The sequence below is a fragment of the Erpetoichthys calabaricus genome, chromosome 1 (genome assembly GCF_900747795.2).
Source record: "Erpetoichthys calabaricus chromosome 1, fErpCal1.3, whole genome shotgun sequence".
In the NCBI taxonomy this organism is placed as follows: Eukaryota; Metazoa; Chordata; class Cladistia; order Polypteriformes; family Polypteridae; genus Erpetoichthys; species Erpetoichthys calabaricus.
In genome coordinates, this window is record NC_041394.2 from 42,357,215 (window position 1) to 42,373,688 (window position 16,474).

At 41.3% G+C, this 16,474-nt stretch overlaps 1 protein-coding gene across 1 annotated transcript in view; it reads left to right on the forward strand.

Moving 5' to 3' along the window:
• Positions 1–16,474, forward strand: part of zgc:110329 (uncharacterized protein LOC550500 homolog) — a 481,581-nt gene that overhangs the window by 198,551 nt on the left and 266,556 nt on the right. The window contains exon 2 of the mRNA XM_028798670.2: positions 3,412–3,597. Within this exon, the coding sequence (XP_028654503.2) occupies positions 3,412–3,597 (186 nt within the window). The remainder of the gene's footprint in view (positions 1–3,411; positions 3,598–16,474) is intronic.

The following is a 16,474-nucleotide window of genomic DNA, read 5'->3' on the forward strand; positions in this document are numbered from 1 at the left end:
CTAAAAAGGTAATCCATATCAAACAAGGCCCAATACACAATCCAAATGAATAAACAAGTAACAAAGCTAAAAATAGTCAATAAAATCCAGATAATCCAACAAGAAACACAGTACTCACAATAACTCCGAAAGAACTTCAGCTTGCCATGTCTGAGCTCTGCCCTAACCTAGATGGCCAGAAGGAAGGCTCAGGCGTACAGTAGTGACGTCAGGAGGGCCCTGTATGTTGAGGCTTCACCCCCTAGGAACAGGGAGCAGAAGTAAATTTAAAGATAAAGAACATCCATCCATCCATCCATTTTCCAACCCGCTGAATCCGAACACAGGGTCATGGGGGTCTGCTGGAGCCAATCCCAGGCAACACAGGGCACAAGGCAGGAACCAATCCCAGGCAGGGTGCCAACCCACCGCAGGAAACACACAAACACACCCACACACACACTAGGGACAATTTAGAATCGCCAATCCACCTAACCAGCATGTCTTTGGACTGTGGGAGGAAACCGGAGCACCCGGAGGAAACCCACGCAGACACGGGGAGAACATGCAAACTCCACGCAGGGAGGACCTGGGAAGCGAACCCGGGTCCCCAGGTCTCCCAACTGCGAGGCAGCAGCGCTACTCACTGCGCCACTGTGCCGCCCGATAAAGAACATAACTAATCAATAACTAGGCTCCGCCATCTGCTTGCTTCGCTTGCCAACCCAGCAGGGCACTGGGTGCCCGCTCTCTTGCAGTTGAGTTGCTTGAAGGGTGTCGGGTGCACCTCTGTTACAGAAAGCGATTGTATTTAAAGAGATGGTATATAGAAGACTATGTGGGGCGTGGGAAGAAGACAGTTTGGTCCTTAGTTATTATAGATAGAAATTACTTGAGTATTTCACTACAACTTTCTATTTTAAATAATGGATAATATAATGTAGCAAAAGTAAATAAGTAAATGTAGAAGTAAAAAAAGTAAAACATAATAAAATGCAAATAAAAAATTAAATTACATTAACACCTTGTCAAAAACAATATTATGAATAACTTTATTCTCTAACTTACATTCTAGAAACGTTGCTTTTTTGCATTTCGGTTTGCATATTGCTCAGTATATTTTTTTCTTGTTTGTTTATTGGATGATTCTCTTTGTTAATGATTTTTATTATATGCAGCTGTTTTTTGTTCATTTTTGTTTTTTTCGATGTTCATTATCAGCTCTTTCCGCTCTTTTTCTATCGCGATCTAAAATTTAACATTCTTGAACAGATAATTATCTATTCTGTCTTGGAATTATAGCTGACTGCGTTGAAGGGTGAGTTAACACTGAGAGTATCGCAGAGTGTTACAGAGAGAGATGATGTGTGCAGTAGGAGTAATGACTGGGTTAGCAGTCAAGGTTGAATAATGCAGACACAATGGAAAACGTTTTTAATATAATTGACAGATAAACAAAAATCAATAAATATTAAAAATAACACAAAGACAACAAAAATTTACAATTAAACATCTAAATGTAAATTAACATATAACTATTAATTTGACAGAGATGTAATAATATTTGGAACAAGCTTTGCACTTCACATAATCACTCCATGCACTGTCTGCTGAAAAGTGTTAATAACGCCTTGTATTCCAGGAAAAGGCAGTTTTGCAATAGCGATGATTTGTCACCACCAACCATTTCTTGAAATTTTCACCACACTTTGTATGCTGTTATAACATGTGAGGTAATACACAGATTTATACATTTTCTCACCACTGCACATAAGGTAATGTTAAAGCAATCTCCATTCGTGCAAATCGCTGATTTCACTGGAGTCGTTGGTGTGACTGGCAGCAAGTGGGAATGAGCACACATACAGTATGTGAATTGCAAGCGATATCATATAGTAAAAACACAAGTGGTCGTGGATGCAGACTATATTGTAACAACCGCCTGGGCAGAATGACGGAGACACATCCCAAATGACAGTTATTTAACAATGCACCATGCACTTATTGAATGAGTGGGCCCTGCAACAGACTGGCACATCCTGGCCCGGGCTGGTTTCTGCCATGTAGCCAGTGCAACCCTTCATTGGACCAAGCATATTTGAGGATGTTTTGTTACCTTATGTTTTAATTAGCATCTTTAGTTTCTGTCATGCATATGGCATCTTATTTTTGTCATACTTTTATATAGAGTTAATAATGTACAGACATAATAATACAATATTGAGTTCTGCTGTAATGAAGCAATTACTTATGCTGTCCTAATGATATACCATAATGTTCTTTGAATAATAATTTGCAACAACAAAAAACATATCACATCTGTAATTCTGACAGTTCTTAATATCTATGCATAAGACAAATAATTTAGTATTTATGCATTGTTCGTATTTATTATGAAGTAAAGCACACACTTGCAAGCGTTGAATAAAACACAATCATCCAATTCTCATAAATACATCTTCCATATCATCACTTGCTCAACAATTTGCCCTCAGCACAGTCTGAATTTGTCGAGACATGGACTCAGCAAAGTGTCACAGAATTGCTGACCAATGTCGACCCTAGCAAGCCTAATAGTAGTTGCTGTCTCCACTCCAAATAGATTTTTTTTAAGTCATCATTGATTTATCAATGTTCTGTGGCTTTCAGCCAGATTAATGTGTCTAATGTCTAACATTGGACACCTTTGTCCCACTAGCTGTCAACATTTCTTAACTAAGTCTGCACATCACGCTATTAGTGCAATGACATTATGTATACACCAAAAAATTATGACAACAGAAAAGATTTAACACAAAAAATATGGATATGCTATAGTTTGTTTTCATTTGATACATTTAAACAAGGCAAATCACCAGTTTTAGAAAAGAATGCCTTATTCATTTATGTTTTTTAGTGCTCTTGGTGCATACAGGAAATGACTGGAAAACTCTGCCAAACCTTAGTAACTTCTTAAACTAAAAGCCATTTAATAAGCCCCTGAAAGTGTCAGATGTCAATTGGTGTTATTTAATTGTCCTTATACATTAACCATCCTCAAACCTTAAGTGCTTGTTTGTCTTTTTCACTATACAAAAATAACATGAAATGTGATGTGAGCAAGCCACCTTGTTTTGCTTATGTACTGTACAGTTAATTCAGAGCCCTTCCATTTTCTTCACATTTTGTTATGTTGCAGACTTGTGCTGTAATCAAATCATTTTTTTGTCTAATGTAAGATATTTGGATTTAGAGGACCTCCTCTTTTGAATCCTAAGCGAAGCTCAGCTTCTGATGTACAGACCTTCCATAAGTTTGTTCACCAAACCCACAAGCTCTTGCAAACTCCAGTATTGCTTGCTCACCATCACCTGTGAGCTCAGGGAACAGCTTGGCATGGCTTTCCAGTGTTCCTTTAACTATATCTTCTTTTTCTATCTTGTTATCTTGCAGTTGGTGGGTCTGGTGGTCTTGTGCATTGGTATCTATGCTGAGATTGAACGTCAGAAGAACACTACAGTTGAGGGACTTTTCCTGGCACCTGCTGTCATCCTTATCCTGCTTGGCATCATCATGTTCAGTGTGTCACTTGTCGGAATGGTGGGGTCTCTACGTGACAATAAGACACTCCTACATGTGGTGAGTAGCAGTAAAATTGAATTTTACCAGAAAAGGACAAGTAAGGCATTTCTCTGACGATTGGAAAGATGCATCTTACCTGCCCAAGACTCTTATAAGAAGAAGATGGAGTGTCAATGTCACAGTTTATTACTTTACATTGCTTAACGGGTGACTCTAAATGGGCCCACTATGAGTGAACGTGGGCATGTGCTCTCTGGTGGGCTGGCAGCCAGTCCAGAGTTGGTTCCTGCCATATTCCCAGTCCCACCCCATATTTCTAATTAGAGTAGTTTTATTTTTGTCTTTTATATGCCTTTGTGTGGAGAGTATTTCTCTGTGCCCTCTGCTTTTCCCTACCACATCCCAAAATTGTGTTTGTTATTACTACTCTACAGTGGATATGTATGACCACCACAGGGCTCACGTTCCCAGCTGCCTGCCTACATACCTGCCGGCTCCCCTTGCTTGCTAATTTGCTTGCTCCCTGCTTTCACCATCTTAACTATATTCTAACCTTCACATCTTCTCTCCTCATTCTCTCTTTTTACTCCCCTCTTGCATTTCTCCTGCTCCTACATCCGCCTCTGCAGCTTCATCACCACATTAACTACTCCCCACTTGAAAATGCGAGTTTGTTAATTATTTATTCATCTAAAATGCACATGCCAAGGTCCCGATATATTACAACTAGTCTTCCTTCCACATCTCAGAATCCCAAAGAAGCACTTGTGACGTTCTAAATTATTTCTGTGAGAGTGCATAAGCAAATGAGATTGCCCTACAATGATCTGGAATCTGGTCCATTGTTGGTTCCTTCCTTGTGCATTATGCTTCTAAGATAGGTACGTAAACATGAATGCATGGATGAATAGATGGATAGATGGTGTCTAACTGGAACTTTAGCTACTGTTATGATCTTACTCTAATATTGGAAATCACATGAACCTGTGATCCTCACAAGATCAAGGTTCCAACCCCAGCAGTTTGTGAGTACCAGCAGGTTGCTGCGTCACATGTGCTTAACACGTAATGGATGATGGGGCTGTCCTTCTTCTATCTATCATGTAATTGGCTTCTGAAAATTTTTTCATGTTCAGCAGATGTCATAGTTCTTCTTTCTCTTTCTGCCATGTCACCTTCTAGATCAGCTTGCTTATGTTTTTCATAAGAAAGAAGCAAGCCCCAATAACTTTGCAGAAGATGCTGCCCGTTTTTTCCTTCACCAGTGTGTATCTATCTATCTATCTATCTATCTATCTATCTATCTATCTATCTATCTATCTATCTATCTATCTATCTATCTATCTATCTATCTATCTATCTATCTATCTATCTATCTATCTATCTATCACATTAAAAGCTCTTGATTAAGACCAAAATCAAGAATCTAGTCCCAGTGGTTGTGTGATAGACATAACTCTTAGCATTTTATTTATATACAGTAGATTACATTTTTGTTGGTCTGTTTGTAATATTTTACATGGATTTGTTCCGCTAGTGGTCATGGATCCCAGTTATGGCTTTAGTTTTGTAGTTTGTATCATTTCTGACTCCATTTTGTGAACTTGCCACTAAGGACATGGATCCTGGTTTTTAGGGGTTGTGTCCTTGAAGGTCATGACCTCGAAGTGACAGGTTGAAATGTTGGCAATTAATGTCATTTCCTAGTCCGAGATTGTGGATAGCATAATTCTTTGTTTACAAATGGCCTTCTAGAAATATCCTTCTGGTTTTAACCCCTTTGTTAAGTTTTATTTTTGCTTAACATTCTGGTTTTGACATTTCTCATAGTTCTCATGGTTATGACCCTAGCTTTATTATTGAACAAACTTGTTTTCACTTATATAACCGCTACATCTTATGCCATAACCTCTTCTGTTTAATTGATAAAACCTGGGAATAATCTGTGCAAATATAATCTCCGTGTTATTATTTTTCAAACATAACATCAGTGGGGAGAGTCTAGAAAACTGCTACCAGATTTATTCCAGTATCATAAATGTATGATGAAACTTTGTAATCGTTAAATATTAGCAAGCAGAAACCAAATTCAGTGCAGAATAATAGTAAGTAAGATGGATGGCAGGTGTTACTTAAGAATTAAGTCAGTCAACAAGAACACTGAGAGGAGAGATGAGATCTGGTTATGAGTGAATTTATATATTAGATTACATTGCTCTACACCTCAGAGACTTTCAAAGTATGGTCTTTATTTTAAGTGAAAATGAAATAACAAACTGGGCTGCAAGGCTTGTTCTTCTCAAAATTATATATTTTTATTTTTGTGTTTGTGTTTTGGAAGTCTGGCAGACTCTGTCCCTGTTGTTATTACCATTAACTGGAAAATCTGTCAGCTTTCTGCCTCTTTCCTTCCCTGTCTTCCTGAGAAGTCAAGTGGCCTTTTGTATGTCCTTCTTATCTTTCTTACATGAGGTCATGTAATCTCAATCTCTCTCTCTCTTGTGCCTCCTGCTAAATTGCAAACAAGACAGCCTCTGTTACCTAATAAACTTTATCAATTGCTAATGACTGTATTTTTATAATGGTCCTGTGCATGAAGATTCCAGATAAGGAAGACAGACATTTTGAGAATAAGCTAGTAGTACTTACTGCTCATAGCGCTGGAGATTGATGACAACTTGCATGTTCACTAGCACCTGCAAGTAAGAATTTCACAGTGGTCTGTATTGTGACAATTTTGACCCTTATGAACCTATGATGAGGAGATATGTCAATCTGAGCAGCTTCCCTACAATTAATTTCTGTACATTTCTGTGTGTTAACCATACTACTCCTCTCTCTTTAAGTGATCCAAATATCACTGATGAGAGAAGAATGCACTACACGGGCTAAACGTATCAGTAGAGTACTTCAGGGGTTCTGTCCTTGGACCATTACTCTTCCAGTTAGATAGATAGATAGATACTTTATTAATCCCCAAGGGGAAATTCACATACTCCAGCAGCAGCATACTGATAAAAACAATATTAATTAAAGAGTGATAAAAACACAGTACAAGTTAAAAAGTGCAAGATGGAGAGTGCAAGGCAGGTATAACATTGAAAAGTCGCATAGTGTGGGGGAGGAACAATCTGCTCAGTCTGTCAGTGGAGCAGGACAGTGACAGCAGTCTGTCACTGAAGCTGCTCCTCTGTCTGGAGATGACACTGTTCAGTGGAAGCATGTGGATTCTCCATGATTGACAGGAGCCTGCTCAGTGCCCGTCGCTCTGCCACAGATGTCAAACTGTCCAGCTCTGTGCCTACAATAGAGCCTGCTTTCCTCACCAGTTTGTCCAGGCGTGAGGTGTCCCTCTTCTTTATGCTGCCTCCCCAGCACACCACCGTGTAGAAGAGGGCACTCGCCACAACCGTTTGATAGAACATCTGCAGCATCTTATTGCAGATGTTGAAAGATGCCAGCCTTCTAAGGAAGTATAGTCGGCTCTGTCCTCTCTTGCACAGAGCATCAGTATTGGCAGTCCAGTCCAGTTTATCATCCAGCTGCACTCCCAGGTATTTATAGGTCTGTACCCTCTGCACACAGTCACCTCTGATAATCATGGAGTCCATGAGGGGCCTGGTCCTCATAAAATCCACCACCAGCTCTTTGGTTTTGCTGGTGTTCAGTTGTAGGTGGTTTGAGTTGCACCATTTAACAAAGTCCTTGATTAGGTTCCTATACTCCTCCTCCTGCCCACTCCTGATGCAGCCCACGACTATCTATCTATCTATCTAGTCCCCTGCGGCGCTCCTGTGCTGCTGACCACAATGTCAGACCTGCAGTTCCCGAGACGCACATACTGAGGTCTGTCTTTAAGATAGTCCACGATCCATGCCACCAGGTATGAATCTACTCCCATCTCTGTCAACTTGTCGCTAAGGATCCGAGGTTCGATGGTATTGAAGGCACTAGAGAAGTCCAGAAATATAATTCTTACAGCTTCACTGCCTCTGTCCAAGTGGGAGAGGGATCGGTGTAGCACGTAGATGATGGCATTCTCCACTCCCACCTTCTCCTGGTATGCGAACTGCAGAGGGTTGAGGGAGTGGTGGACCTGTGGCCTCAGCTGGTGAAGCAGCAGCCGCTCCATGGTCTTCATTAAATATGACTTCAGGGCGACAGGCCTGAAGTCATTCAGCTCACTAGGACATGATACCTTTGGGACTGGGGTAATGCAAGATGTTTTTCAAAGCCTCGGGACTCTTTTTTTCTTAGTGATATATATTTTGATTAAGATAGTAAATGTGAAATTTGCAGCTGACACTAAAAATGAAGGAGGTGGCAGTTACTGAGGTGGCAGCGAAAAAAAAATGCAAAAAGGATGTAGATAATATTCCAAACTGGGTAAACACATGGAAAATGCAATTTTAATGCTACATACAGGTAAAAGGTAATCCTGACCAACAGGAAGCAATCTCAGAAAAGGATGTAAGGGTTTATGTTTATGCAGAGAGGGTTTGGGGACGCCATGTTTGAAACTGAGCGGAAAGACAGAAGTCCCGTAGCTGAGTGAAAGCTAAGGCTTTAGCAAAACAGACACTTATTAAGACTTTTATTACCACGAGGTATTACAGTTACATGTTAAGGCAGTTGATATGTTGCTGATCCAATATGTCACTGACTACTGTTTGTAAGAAAATGAGAACTAAACCTTGTCTTTTCCACCCCATACATCACAGTACCCACAACCATGAACAGTATTAAATGTGTTTGATAATCTAATGTTCACATTTAAAAGTACAATGAAAAGTAAAATCATATCTGTCTATAGTATAGTGTCTTTCAATTCTGAGTTTCACAGTGCATTTTATTTCTGTCTCTGTAAAGAATCTATTTACAATATTGAGGCCTTTTGTATCTATCGATGTAAAATATACTGTCCTGTATAATCTGTTTTGTTATCGATCAAATCCTTTTATACAATGCAATCTTGTTTATCACAGTCTCAGAGACTGGGGACATGTAAGAATTTCACTCTACTCTGTGGCAATACTACTACTACAATGACAACGGTGAATAAACTAAGAATCCTGAATGGAGGACCTCAGCAGGAAATTGAGGAGAAGTTTATTTAAGACTAAAAAGTACTTCTTTACATGAAAGGGTGGTTAGAAGGTGAAACTGACTAGTGGACATGCAGTTGAAGCAGAAACTTTAACAGCTTTTTAAAACATTTTTGTGTAAGGTATAAGAAAATCAGCTTGATTGACTATATGGTCTTCTCTTGTATGTTATATTTATGTTCTTATGAGAAGCCTCTTCATTTTTCAATAACTATATTAATAGCCCAAGGAGATACTGTTGAATTGTCTCAAAGGTGGCTGGGCTACCTCTGTCTCTCCAAGCAGTCTGCATCTGTCAGGCTTATCATTCTAACTGTGTGGCTATGCAGCCATTCAGGTCTCTTCTTCTTCTTCTTCTTCTTCTTCTTCTTCTTCCTGTTTGTCATGTCAACCACCAGCCATCTATCCCTCAAGTTCTTCTGAACGCAAGGCCGACCAGAATATCCTAATTAATAAAAAAAGCACATACAATAGATTTTCAGAGCACAAGGAATTGCTGTCCTTCCACATGATTAGGTTTCCTTAGGCCTTTTTAGGTGGCAGACATTGGGCAGAAAAACAGAAAGCCATCAAGCCCCGGGATTGTAAATTTCCCCAGATGGTATTTGTCAGTCAAAAGCTGACTGTCTGACAAGACCACCACTCTAGTGATGAAACTGGAGCCCAAGCAGATTCTTTGATGCTTAGTGAAACTGTCACTCAAGGTGTCGCAGAGCAGCTAAGCTGCAAAGACTTTGTCATTTCCATTAAGCACTCAGTGCTGCTATAAAATAGGCCACAAGTAAGACTGAAGTCTGAGGGTCCCAGAGTCCTGAGGCCATGGTTCCACATTGGCTAGAATAGAGCATATCAACAAGTGCAATTTTTAACCAGAAAATAAAGGTCAAAACACATACAGTATGCACAAATCATATTAGATAGATAGATAGATAGATAGATAGATAGATAGATAGATAGATAGATAGATAGATAGATAGATAGATAGATAGATAGATAGATAGATAGATAGATAGATAGATAGATAGATAGATAGATACTTTATTTATCCCAATGGGAAATTCACATTCTCCAGCAGCAGCATACTGATACAATAAATAATATTAAATTAAAGAATGATAATAATGCAGGTGTAACAGACAATAACTTTGTATAATGTTAATGTTTACCCCCCCGGGTGGAACTGAAGAGTCGCATAGTTTGGGGGAGGAACGATCTCCTCAGTCTGTCAGTGGAGCAGGACAGTGACAGCAGTCTGTCGCTGAAGCTGCTCTTCTGTCTGGAGATGATACTATTAAGTGGATGCAGTGGATTCTCCATAATTGATAGGAGCCTGCTGAGCGCCCTTCGCTCTGCCACAGATGTTAAACTGTCCAGCTCCATGCCAACAATAGAGCCTGCCTTCCTCACCAGTTTGTCCAGGCGTGAGGCGTCTTTCCTCTTAATGCTGCCTCCCCAGCACACCACCGCGTAGAAGAGGGCGCTCGCCACAACTGTCTGATAGAACATCTGCAGCATCTTATTGCAGATGTTGAAGGACGCCAGCCTTCTAAGGAAGTATAGTCGGCTCTGTCCTTTCTTGCCCAGCGCATCAGTATTGGCAGTCCAGTCTAATTTATCATCCAGCTGCACTCCCTGATATTTATAGGTCTGCACCATCTGCACGCAGTCACCTCTGATGATCACGGGGTCTATGAGGGGTCTGGGCCTCCTAAAATCCACCACCAGCTCCTTGGTTTTGCTGGTGTTCAGTTGTAGGTGGTTTGAGTCGCACCATTTAACAAAGTCATTGATTAGGTCCCTATACTCCTCCTCCAGCCCATTCCTGATGCAACCCACGATAGCAGTGTCGTCAGCGAACTTTTGCACATGGCAGGACTCCGAGTTATATTGAAAGTCCGATGTATATAGGCTGAACAGGACCGGAGAAAGTACAGTCCCTTGTGGCGCTCCTGTGTTGCTGACCACAATGTCAGACATGCAGTTCCCAAGACGCACATACTAAGGTCTGTCTTTAAGATGGTCCACGATCCATGCCACTAGGTATGAATCTAATCCCATCTCTATCAGCTTGTCCCTAAGGAGCAGAGGTTGGATTGTGTTGAAGGCACTAGAGAAGTCTAGAAACATAATTCTTACAGCACCACTGCCTCTGTCCAAGTGAGAGAGGGATCGGTGTAGCATATAGAATCTATATGCTACACCGATCCCTCTCCCACTTGGACAGAGGCAGTGGTGCTGTAATACTACTACTACAATGACAACGGTGAATAAACTAAGAATCCTGAATGGAGGACCTCAGCAGGAAATTGAGGAGAAGTTTATTTAAGACTAAAAGTACTTCTTTACATGAAAGGGTGGTTAGAAGGTGAAACTGACTAGTGGACATGCAGTTGAAGCAGAAACTTTAACAGCTTTTTAAAACATTTTTGTGTAAGGTATAAGAAAATCAGCTTGATTGACTATATGGTCTTCTCTTGTATGTTATATTTTATGTTCTTATGAGAAGCCTCTTCATTTTTCAATAACTATATTAATAGCCCAAGGAGATACTGTTGAATTGTCTCAAAGGGGCTGGGCTACCTCTGTCTCTCCAAGCAGTCTGCATCTGTCAGGCTTATCATTCTAACTGTGTGGCTATGCAGCCATTCAGGTCTCTTCTTCTTCTTCTTCTTCTTCTTCTTCTTCTTCCTGTCTATATTATAGATGATGGCATCCTCCGCTCCCACCTTCTCCTGATATGTAAACTGCAGAGGGTCAAGGGCGTGTTGAACCTGTGGCCTAAGGTGGTGAAGCAGCAGCCTCTCCATGGTCTTCATCACATGTGATGTCAGAGCAACAGGCCGAAAGTCATTCAGCTCACTAGGACGTGATACCTTTGGGACTGGGGTGATACAAGATGTTTTCCAAAGTCTCGGGACTCTCCCCTGTTCCAGGCTCAGGTTGAAGATGCGCTGTAGAGGACCCCCCAGCTCCGATGCACAGACCTTCAGCAGTCGTGGCGATACTCCATCTGGACCTGCTGCTTTGCTGGCACGAAGTCTCCTCAGCTCTCTGCTCATCTGCGCTGTTGTAATTATGGGTGGGGATGTCTCTCCTATGCTGGTATCAGCAGAAGGATGTGTGGAGGGTACAGTACTCCGAGGTGAGAGTGGGTTAAGGTGGTCAAACCTGTTGAAGAAGAGTTATTAAGAGCAAAGGGAAAAATCAAGCAGATGGTTCAAGACAAAGTTCATAAACACGTGATCTGAATAAAGTGAGAACCAAGCTAAAAAATGAAAGAGGAATGTGTCCTCATCACAGGCCTGTTCAAATGACACCAACAATTCAACAAAAACATCCTATTTGATAACCAGGTCAATGGTAAAGAAGAAGAGGAATGGTGAGCATGCCTTGGGGTGTAACATGATATCACAAGGAAGTGTGTCTGGGAATTTGGAAGGTTCAAAGGCACTGTCATCCTGAGCATGAGTAAATATGCTACTGACTGAACCAGTGTTTCCAGGGACCAGAGCAGAGGGTGGGGAAACTCAGCAGAGTCAGATGTCAAAGTAGTTTTCATCTATCTGAAACAGGGGTGAGCAACTATTCCCATATGTGGACCTAATTCAAGTACTGGATACCAGAACCCTGATCCTCTCCATTTCATTCCACAACTGCAGCTTTTGCAATATGTTGTGACCACCAGGGGGTGCACCAGCTCCCCAAATACCCAACACAATCAGTGAGAAATGTTTTCTCAGTTTCCCATCGGCACCAAGCACAGTAGAGAAGCAACAATGCAGCACTTTGTCCTCTGTCTGTCTGTCTGTCTGTCTGTCTGTCTGTCTGTCTGTCTGTCTGTCTGTCCTTCCACCTCCACTCCTTCACAGGCAAGCATCGCCCTCTCCATCCTGACTTTGGCTCCCAGAATGAGGGTGGGCAGCTACCTTTATGCTACACCTGGGAATGCTCCAGATGGCTTGTTAGAGAGGTCTGGAATCCCTCCCAGGTGTGGTAAAACTCCAAAGTAGGGCTCTGCACCTTCCACAGCTCCCCTTGGCAACATCCCCAGAACCCAACAGGGCTGAGCCGACAAATACCATTCCCATACAGCCCTGTGGGAATCTGAGGCGCCATTGCAGTCTGGGGGAGATAGTGCCCTTCAAAAGTGAATATTTTGACTTAATTCTAACTGCAGTACTGTACACCTCCATTTTGTAGCTTTCACATTTTGTTGGTAGGTTACTAGGACATGTTGCTCCCAGGAGGCACTAAGCACCATGTCATGAAGACTCCAGGATAAAACTCAGCACAGCACACAAGCTCTTTGTCTGAAATTATAGATTGAGACCTTGAACAACCTTAGACTATGTCCACACTGCTACGTGTTCATTTAACAACACATATATTAGTGTCCATTTTTTACTTTTGTCTACAGTACCTTGGTGTTTTTAACCTCAGACAATGGAGACTTTTGAAAACACTGTGCAGAGCCACATACTTCGGAAATGTGGGTTATGAAAATACAGACTCTAATTGCACTTTAATTTGTTTGGCTCTTATTAGTTGCCTTTCCCTGACTGGATCGTGCTCGTTACAACATCCCATTCCCTGACTGGCCACCCTTCATGGAAGAACACTATAGTCTAATATAGGGGATACAGAAAAGTTGTTTTCCGTGGCACTTGTGCTGCTTGCCTGTATGCATCTAAACGGCGTTTTGTACATTTTGAATGCATACATATAGAAAATTCAAATAATTCAATAGCTGCAATAGTTCTGTGATAAATCCCGTAGCTGGCAGTATAAGGATCCCTTCAAGGTGGACATTTCTATTGTGTTGCAGCAGTACATAAATGGCAAAAAGGTAAGGCCTTCAAAAAGACACACAAAATGCAGGCCAGAATCTGCTGCAGGAAAAGGGAAGGATAAAGGCCTCAATAGGCTTCAAAATGGGCACACTTTAAATTAAAAAAGAATAGTAAAGAAACTTAAAAACACTTAAAGTAATTTCCTCCAAGGGGAGAAACTGTAAACACTCTGATTGGGTTAATGACAAATTCACAAGAATCTTTATGAAATTGATGGTTTAGCTGAAAAGAACAGAGAGAGGAAAAAAGAAGTTGCCTAAAGGGCAATCCTCAGCTATCCATCCATCCATTTTCCAACCCGCTGAATCCGAACACAGGGTCACGGGGGTCTGCTGGAGCCAATCCCAGCCAACACAGGGCACAAGGCAGGAAACAATCCTCAGCTAGCAAAATCCCAAACATACAGTTCAGTAAACAGAATCCTTAAAGAGACCAAAAAAAACCCCAGAAAAATCCAACAATTATAACAATTGGCAATACTCACAAAAAAGACCTAACCACCTTCACGGGAGCACATATAATGTACTGTAAAAAGGCTGCAATTCGCATGAGCTTTATAGGGCTGGGAGCAGTCCCTCAGTGGAGATTGACAGGTGGCCCCGTCTCTTGGGGACCCACCCACAAATCTCAAGGAATATAACAGAGGCATCCATATAATGACAAAATCAAATACAAAGAATAATGCAAATAATAACCAAAAATGACGTTAACCCAAACAAAAGAGTCAAAATGAACAAAGGAAGCACAAGACAACCATGCCTGAAATACAACAACTTCTTCCTGTTTGTGACAATGCACTCATGCCCAATGTAAGCAAATGGGTACATCATATGTGTTTTGCCCATTTTACTGTGAGTGGAGACACTTTTCCTGAACAATGTGAAACACCCTAATGTGGACAGAGATCATTTTCGTTTATGGTAATAGTATGGATATAGAGTTAGTGTTGTTAGTGTCTGGTTTTCTGGTTAACAATTTATAACATTCCAATTCTCGATTCATTTCACAGCTTTAGTATCTTGGTGTCTGTTAAAGACTCCTGCCAATTCTTTCATATCATTAGAACATTAGAACAATTGTTATGGGAACAGGTCTTTCAGCCCAAGAAGCTTGTCCATGTTATTTACTTAGATTTTCTAGAATAACATCAAGTTGAGATTTGAGGGTCCTTAAAGTCTCACTTTCTCCCATACTACTTGGTAATTTATTCCATATATATATATATATGGGTTTTTTTTGCGAAAAAAAAAATAAACTTTCAAACATTAGTGTGAAGTCTGCCCATAACAAGTATCCAACGATGTCCTTGCAATTTTGCTGAAAAATGTATTTTAAGTAACAGTTGGTATCCACTGTACTAATTCCTTTCTTAATTTTTTCAATCGTGTTACATCTTAATCTCCGTTTGCTTACAATTCTTGTTTAGACTTTGTTTATGGTTTGGCTTTTGATAACAGTGTTTCTGAATATCTAGTGTGATGGACGACCGGCTACAGACTCCGGTCGCCACCCCCAGGCCGCCAGGAGGAGCCCTCCGGACAGCATAATCGTGCCCTGAGTTCCAGCAGGGCCTCATGGACTTTGTAGTTTGTATACACAGCCCTGCTGGATACCCTGGGGGCCACCGGGTGTCTCTGTAAGGGGGCTCGTGGACTCTTATGTGCCCTATAACCTGGGAGTACGTCACGGTCACGTGACAGGAAGAAACGACGTGCTCCCGGGTTGAAGAAAAGGACTGTTTACCCTGACCCGGAAGGGATAAGGAACTGTGGACTGATTGGGCAGGAACACCTCCGGGTCAGGGTGTATAAAAGGACTCTGGGAAAGCCCAGACACGGAGCTGAGCTGGGAGGTAGGAGGGCGAAGTGTCTGGGCGAGGAGGAGAGAATTGTATTGGTGATTTATTGTTTATGAATAGTGTGGAGTGGAGGGTGCTTGGTGCACTGTGTAATAATAAAATAAATAGTGATTATACTTTCACCTGGTGTTCAGAGTGGTACCTGAGGGTTCAAGAGGTGGACCACGCCTCTATCTGCTACACTAGATGTGGATTCTCTTCTCAGTTCTTTGAAAACATGCACATCTCTCTGGTCCATTTTAACACACCCATGCTGTTACTCACAATCTACATTACCAGGTAAGCAATTCTAGAAGGTTGACTGGAAATAAAAAAAGCAGGTGAACCTGGTCTATACTGTGGTCCAGCTGAGCCACTTTGGATTTTCATAACTACCATAACACATTTGATATTCCTAAGATAGACAGTGCATTAATGAACCATTGCTCCCAATGTTGTAATGATTTCCCGGCCATCAAACCAGGTTTGCATATTCCTATTTATTTCTGTGAGGTCACTGTAGTGATCACTGCATCTTGCTGATGACTAATTCATGTCCCATTTCATTAGGACAGCTACAGTACTCCTTGAGATAAAAGGTCTTATTTGATACTCACAGAGGTACCCCACTGTTAAAGTAAGAGGGCAGGGTAGCAAAAATCGGGGCTCTGAAAAATGCAACTTGCAGTTCCTGGAAACGCAATGTCATTAAGTAGCTGTACATTATCAATAAAAGGTTCAAAGGCAGAGCGGTGTGTGGTGTGAATAGTAAATAGCAGAGGTCTCATCAACTGTGAATAAAGATCAATATTATACTGACATAAACAGTCAATCCCCCTACTCACCAGGGCACGAGAGCCTAACAATCAGTCTGAAGGTCAAATAGGTGATGACAGTGGCTTTGTTTAGAAGTTCAGACACACCGCAAAGAGTATATCTGTTCTCCCTAAATTACTGAACCATAAAAAATAAGAAAGGAGGTGCCTTTCTAGTGATGGCGGTGGTAGAAATAATTGTGAGCTGATGTGTTGTCTTCATCCCTACCTACAGGGTGGTCCAGATGTAATTATGCTACTGTTTGACTGACAACCATCTCCCAACTGCGAGGCAGCAGCACTACCCACTGCGCCACCGTGCCACCC